A 7,001-nucleotide genomic window follows, 5' to 3' on the forward strand; every position below is an offset into this window, starting at 1 on the left:
CATGAGAGTACATGGCAAAATTTAAAAATTCCCGATTTTATTAAAAACCCTTTGGGATATTTTTCCGAGAAGTGTAAACGACTACTAGATACACTATTTGTCATTGCTTGGTTCAGATTTGCACTATCATTCAATTCTAAGAAAGACGAAGTGGATAATGAAGGATGCACGTCATTGTACAAGGCAGCCTTAGAAGGTGATCTCAAAGAGGTTGAGTATCTTATTTCACAAGGGGCAAACCTTGATCAACCATGCACGGATGGCCTTCGGCCTCTTCATGCAGCAGCTAATGAAGGACATTTAGATATTGTTCGATTCTTGATATCGAATGGTGCTGACGTCAATGAGGCAAACGGTGAAGGGGGTAATTGCTCTCCATGGGGCTGCCATTAACGGTAACATTAAAGTCATAAAATATCTCATTCAACAAGGTTCTGATGTCAACAAGGCTGATTCTAAAGGTTGGACACCATTCAATGCTGCTATCCAATACGGTCATCTAGAAGCTGTCAAATATCTCATTGATAAAGGAGCCAAGCAGAACAGAGATGATGGAGCGACCCCTCTCTATGCTGCAGCTGCGTTTGGTCATTTAGATATCGTGAAATTCTTCATTTCCAATGGCGCTGATGTGAACGAAGAAGATGATAATGGAATGATTCCTCTTCACGGTGCTGCTATCAGTGATAATATGAAAATCATGAAGTATCTCACTCAAGAAGGTTCTGATGTAAACAAAGGTGATCCAAAGGGATGGACACCATTCAATGCTGCTATCCAATACGGTCATCTAGAAGCTGTCAAATATGTCATAGATAAAGGAGCCAAGCAGAACGGATATGATGGAAGGACCCCTCTCTATTTTGCAGCTAAATTCGGTCATTTGGATCTCGTGAAATACTTCATTTCAAATGGCGCTGATTTGAATGTAGAAAATGATAATGGAACAATTCCATTACATGGAGCTGCTATTAACGGTAACATGACGGTCATTGAGTATCTCATTCAACAAGGGTCTGATGTGAACAAAGCTTGCTGTAAAGGTTGGACACCTTTCAATGCTGCTATTCAAGGACGTCATCTAGAAGTAATCAAATATCTCGTAGATAAAGGAGCAAAGCAGAACAGGTATGAAGGAACGACCCCTCTCTATTTTGCAGCTCAATACTGCAATTTCGATATCGTGGAATACTTCATTTCTAATGGAGCTGATGCGAATGAACAAGATGATATTGGGTGGATTCCTCCTCATGGAGCTGCTTTCAGCGGTAATATGCAGATCATGGAATATCTCATTTAACAACGGTCTGATGTGAACAAGGCTGAATCAAAGGGTGGGACACCATTTAATGCTGCTATTCAAGGAGGTCATCTAGAAGCTGTCAAATATCTCATAGATAAAGGAGCCAAGCAGAACAGGTATGATGGAATGACTCCACTCTATGCTGCAGCTAATTTCGGTCATATAGATACTGTGAAATTTTTCGTTTGCAACGGTGCTGATGTAAATGAAGAGCATGATGACAAGAGGATTCCTATTCATTTTGCAGCTTGTAGAGGTCACATCGAAATCATGGAATATCTCATTCAACAAGGTTCTGATGTAAACAAGGCTGATTCTAAAGGTTGGACACCATTCAATGCAGCTATCCAATATGGTCATCTAGAAGCTGTCAAATATCTCATTGATAAAGGAGCCAAGCAGAACAGAGATGATGGAGCGACCCCACTCTATGCTGCAGCTCAATTTGGTTATTTAGATATCGTTAAATTCTTCATTTCCAATGGTGCTGATATAAATGAAGAAAATGTTGATGGAAGAATCCCTCTCCATGGAGCAGCTTTTGGTGGTAAATTCAAACTCCTAATATATCTCATAGAACAAGGGTCAGATGTGAACAAAGCTAATCGGAAAGGTTGGACACCACTCAATGTTGCCATTCAAAATGGCCACCTACAAGCTGTCAATATCTTCTCGATAAAGGTGCAAAGCAGAACAGGTATGCATAAACGACCCCGCTATATGCTGCAGCTCTATTTGGTCTTATAGATATCGTTCAATTCTTCATTTCCAACGGCACTGACGTGAATGAAGAAAATGATAATGGGAGAATCCTATTACATGGAGCTGCTATTAACGGTAATGTGAAGATCATGGAATATCTCATTCAACAAGGCTCCAATCTGAATAAGGCTGACTGTAAAGGTAGTACACCATTCAATGCTGCCATTCAATGCGATCATCTAGAAGCTGTCATATATCTCATAAAGGAGCCAAGCAGTGCCACTATGGCGTCGCAACCCCTCTACATGTTGCATCTGTCTTTGGTCATTTAGATCTCGTTAAATTCTTGATTTCTATTGGTGCAGACGTGAATGGAGAAGATGGTGATAAAATGATTCCTCTCCACGGTGCTGTTTCTAGAGGTCACATGGAAGTCCTGAAATACCTTATTCAGAAAGGATCTGATGTTAACAAAGTTGATGCAATTGGTTGGACGCCTTTGAATGTAGCAATTCGAATTGGTCATTTAGAAGCTGTCAAAATTCTCCTGAAAAACGGATCAGCACACACGAGATCAGAGGAATGACTCCACTTTATGTCGCAACACAAGCCGGTCATTTAGATATTGTCCGATTCTTGATATCCAACGGTTCGAGGTAGATGATGACGGGATGAGTGCTCTCCACGCTGCTGCCCGTACCGGTAACATTGATATCGTGAAGTATCTTATTCAGCACGGCTCTAATGTAAACAAGACACACAAAAATGGGTTGACACCACTGATTGCTTCAATCATTGAAGGTCATTTGGAAGTTGTTGAATTTCTCATGGCAAAAGGAGCTAAATGTGTCAGTACTGAAAGCATTTCACCACTTTACATCGCTGCTCAATACAACCATGTAGAAGTAGTAAAATTCCTCGTGTCCAAGGGGTATAATGTGAACGAAAGGACGGAAAGTGGCAAATCCCCGCTTCATGCAGCATGTTATAATGGTAACATTGATATGGTAGACTTCTTACTTCTCAACATTGCTGATGTGAATATACAAGATCAAGATGGGTGGACCCCTCTTCAAGCCGCTGCACAAAAAGGCCATCTACAAGTAGTCAAGTATCTTTCAGTGCGTGGTGCAAACATGAAGGATATGGATGGTATAACTTCGAATAAGGCGTCGCCAAACAAAGATCACTCTACTCGTCGAATAAAGGGAAGATGCTGTACTGGTGTGTTTGCTCAAATTGCGACACGAGATCAACAATACAAAATCCATCAGAATGCAATCACTGCAGAAGATGCGACAGCATCCTCAACGGACCCACAGGTGCAGTCATGTACAACACATACAGAACAATCCGAGCTCCAGGTGCACAATATTCATGACGAGAATGAATTCATTCATGCTGAAATTGAAGAAGAAAGTTGGGATTGACAGTCATTGAAAGCTCTCCCCACAGGGAACAATCATGATGAGGATGACGCAAATTGCGATCGTACTCCTTTCTTTGGTGCTGTTACGATACTGCAACAAATAACAATCAGAAATTGAGATATAAAGTTTAATTTCCTCTTTTTTATTACAGGAAATAATTATACATAAATAAAACAAATAATGATCTTACATAAATCTCTTGAAGTGTCCGATGTAAAATCCCGAAGTGATGATACTATATCCAAGTAATAATCCAAATGATAAAATCCCAGTTGACTGGCGAAAATTCACAATGATGGCGATGATGAAACTGATGTTGAAGTACGATGAATAATAAGAGTCACTGTAACGAGTTGAAATGTCCGTGAAGACGATGTTGATGATGATTAACAGTCAATGTCAGCAATCCATGGGTTGAAGCGTGTTCATTGAACAGGTTGATGATGTTGATGATCTCGATGAGAACTGATAATTTCTCTCTCAAAATAACTGCAAACAGTTCATTGATGGTGGGCAAATAATTCCACACAATATAGATATTCCAGGTGGAAATAAACTGCTCTGATCTGATCTGGTGAAGTGATCTCATATGATGTGATGATGATCTTAAAGAAACTGCAGCTTTATATACTAAATTTCAACTAATCTAGAAACTTCTAGTATTGTCTTCCAAAAGAATATTCTTCCTCTTTCAGGAGCCTTCTTCATTTCTAAAACATTCTTGAATGACCTCATTGAAATCAACATGTGTAAACAAAATACCTAAGCCTATTCATTTCCACTACCAATACAATTCTATTGTTTGGCTTTTCCCTATTCAACAATAAAACTCCTTGGCCTTTAAATAGGCAAGGCCTGCATAATAAAAAGACATTCTAGAATGTTCTTTACAATTCTTGGCTATCCTTAAAGGGAAATAACTAATAGATGAATGTAATTGCTTTTAAAATTCTTTTACAATTATTCTTATATATAACACCTCCCCCACCGGGGAAAAGAAAGCTTTACCGTAGTAAAGGTTTCTTTAAGATTACTTGTTTACAGTTATCATGTACAAAGGTATAGTACTTAACGAACATGTTAAAATAAATGAACATCAAAGATGTTTTCTTCAAATGACACACTTGGTCAAAATCATGAATAATTTCACTTTTTATACTCTTGACAGAGCATCAGCAATTACATTATTCTTTCCCTTTATGTGTACAATTTTCAAAGGGAATGGTTGGAGCATTAGGCTCCATCTGTACAGTCTTTGATTCTTTGTTTTGAATTTCTCCAAAAACACAAGAGGATTGTGGTCTGTATAGACTGTAATCTCTCCATTGGTTAGATACACCTCAAACTGCTGAAGGGCTAGTACGAGACTCAGGGCTTCTTTTTCAATAGTTGAATACTTCTTTTGAAACCGATTGAGTTTTTTGGAGAAGTAACACACTGGTTTTTCGATGCCTTCTTCATATTCTTGGAGCAATACTGCTCCTACTCTAACATCACATGCATCAATAGCTACTTTGAATAGCTTTGTGAGGTTTGGAGCTGCCAAAACAGGCTCATTCACCAAACTGGCCTTTAATTTCTCAAATGATCTTTGACATTCGTCAGACTAAACATACTTCACTTTTGCCTTCAGCAGGTTTGTCAGAGGACTAACCACCGTACTGTAATTTGGAACAAATTTCCTGTAAAAGGCACTCATACCTAAGAATCTGAGCAAGTCTTTCTTAGTTGTGGGAATTGGGAAGTCTAAGATAGCTTGTATCTTGGCTTCTCTTGGTAGCACTTGCCCTTGACCAACCACATGACCAAGATATGTGACCTTTGCCTTGGCAAATTCACTCTTCATCAGATTCACTACTAGATTGGCTTTGTCCAGCCTGTCAAACAGTGCTCGCAAATGATTCAGATGATCATTCCAAGTATCACTGTATACTAGGATGTCGTCTATGTATACGACACAATTGTCAAGTCCGGGAATCACTTGATTTGTCAACCTTTGGACATGTTGGAAGGTTGCTGGTGCATTTTTCATTCCAAAAGGCATGACTTTGCATTGAAATAAGCCTTCAGGTGTGACAAAGGCTGATATCTCTTTGGCTCGGTCAGTCAATGGCACTTGCCAATATCCTTTAAGCAAGTCTATCTTTGTGATATAGGCAGAATTTCCAACCCTATCAATACAATCTTCTAACCTAGGAATTGGATACGAGTCAGTCTTAGTAACTGCATTTACCTTGCGTTCATCAATGCAAAATCTCTGAGAGCCGTCTGGCTTTGGAACCATTACAATGGGAGAACTCCAACTACTCTGACTCGGTTCGATTATGTCATTATCTAACATAAACTGTATTTCCTTATTCACCATTTCCAACTTGCTTGGATTGAGCCTATAAGGATTCTGTTTGATAGGTCTTACATCACCTATGTCTACGTCATGTACAGTTAAAGGTGTACGACCTGGTTTGTCTTTACACACATTCTCATATTCTCTTAACAGGCCAGATATATCATTTCTCTGATCTTCAGGCAGGTGTTTTAATGCCTCATCCATATTTCCTAACATCTCTGAGTTAGACAACTTTACACCACAGGGTTCGTTCTTAGATACATCTGTATAAGACAATTCATTATCTGTCTTTCCATAGCATTCTTCTTCATGTACATTTACATGTTTTTCTTCTTCTTTGACCTGCGTTGTACCTATTGGCTGACTAGCCTCTCGCTCAAAGTATTCTTTCAACATGTTTACATGACAAACTCTTTGAGACTTTCTTCGATCAGGGGTACTGATCACATAGTTGACATCATTCAATTTCTTTTTGATTATGTAGGGACCACTAAACCTAGCTTTCAAGGGCTCACCTTGCAAAGGCAACAACACGAACACTTTGTTTCCAGGTTTGAAACTACGCTCTTTTGCATTTTTGTCAGCATGAGCTTTCATTTTTCCCTGCGACTCTTTCAAGTGTTCCTTAGCCACATCACAAGGTTTTGAGAGCCTTTCTCTAAACTTTGACACGTAGTCTAGAAGATTTACATCATCATCCTGAACCATAAACCTCTCTTTGATAAGCTTTAGGGGACCCCTTACCTCATGACCATAGACCAATTCAAATAGACTGAAACCCGTGGACTCATTCGGGGAATCCCTAGTTGCAAACATTAGGAATGAGATCCCTTTATCCCAGTCATCGGGATAGTCTTCACAATAAGCCCTAATCATGGTCTTCAAAGTCTGATGATAGCGTTCTAACGCTCCTTGGGACTGTGGGTGATAAGCAGAGGACTTGATCTGCTTTATTCCTAACTCCTTCATAACTTGCTAAAATATTCCTGACATGAAATTTTACTCTTGATCAGATTGAATTTCCTTCGGCAGACCGTACCTAGTGAAAAACTGCACTAACGCCTGCACCACTGTCTTTGCAGTGATACTCCTCAAGGGTATCGCCTCTGGAAACCGTGTAGACAAGTCCATAATCGTCAGGAGAAATCTGTGACCCGACCTCGTTCTGGGTAAGGGTCCGACACAATCAACAAGAACCCTAGTAAAAGGTTCATCAAAT

The 7,001-nt window shown here is 39.5% G+C and overlaps 3 protein-coding genes across 3 annotated transcripts; all 3 read left to right on the forward strand.

The window, feature by feature from the left end:
• The first annotated feature begins 328 nt into the window (after window positions 1–328).
• LOC121412860 (putative ankyrin repeat protein RF_0381) lies at window positions 329–1,300 on the forward strand. The gene has a single exon (XM_041605622.1). It carries the CDS (start codon window positions 329–331, stop codon window positions 1,298–1,300), a length of 972 nt encoding a protein of 323 aa, XP_041461556.1.
• Window positions 1,301–1,429: 129 nt separating this feature from the next.
• On the forward strand, window positions 1,430–2,591 carry LOC121412861 (serine/threonine-protein phosphatase 6 regulatory ankyrin repeat subunit C-like). The gene is made up of 2 exons (XM_041605623.1): window positions 1,430–1,751; window positions 2,371–2,591. The coding sequence occupies exons 1-2, from the start codon at window positions 1,430–1,432 to the stop codon at window positions 2,589–2,591; spliced, it is 543 nt and encodes a 180-aa protein (XP_041461557.1).
• An 85-nt stretch (window positions 2,592–2,676) lies between these two features.
• LOC121412863 (ankyrin repeat domain-containing protein 50-like) lies at window positions 2,677–3,435 on the forward strand. The gene has a single exon (XM_041605624.1). The coding sequence runs from the start codon at window positions 2,677–2,679 to the stop codon at window positions 3,433–3,435; it is 759 nt and encodes a 252-aa protein (XP_041461558.1).
• Window positions 3,436–7,001: the final 3,566 nt, after the last annotated feature.

Source organism: Lytechinus variegatus, chromosome 4, assembly GCF_018143015.1.
Source record: "Lytechinus variegatus isolate NC3 chromosome 4, Lvar_3.0, whole genome shotgun sequence".
NCBI classification, from domain to species: Eukaryota; Metazoa; Echinodermata; class Echinoidea; order Temnopleuroida; family Toxopneustidae; genus Lytechinus; species Lytechinus variegatus.

Coding starts and splice junctions, on each gene's coding strand:
- LOC121412860 (XM_041605622.1), top strand. CDS start 329: ATGGTGCTGACGTCAATGAGGCAAACGGTGAAGGGGGTAATTGCTCTC.
- LOC121412863 (XM_041605624.1), top strand. CDS start 2,677: ATGAGTGCTCTCCACGCTGCTGCCCGTACCGGTAACATTGATATCGTG.
- LOC121412861 (XM_041605623.1), top strand. CDS start 1,430: ATGACTCCACTCTATGCTGCAGCTAATTTCGGTCATATAGATACTGTG. Junction 1,752..2,370: donor CTATGCTGCAGCTCAATTTG/GTTATTTAGATA, acceptor CTATTGGTGCAG/ACGTGAATGGAGAAGATGGT.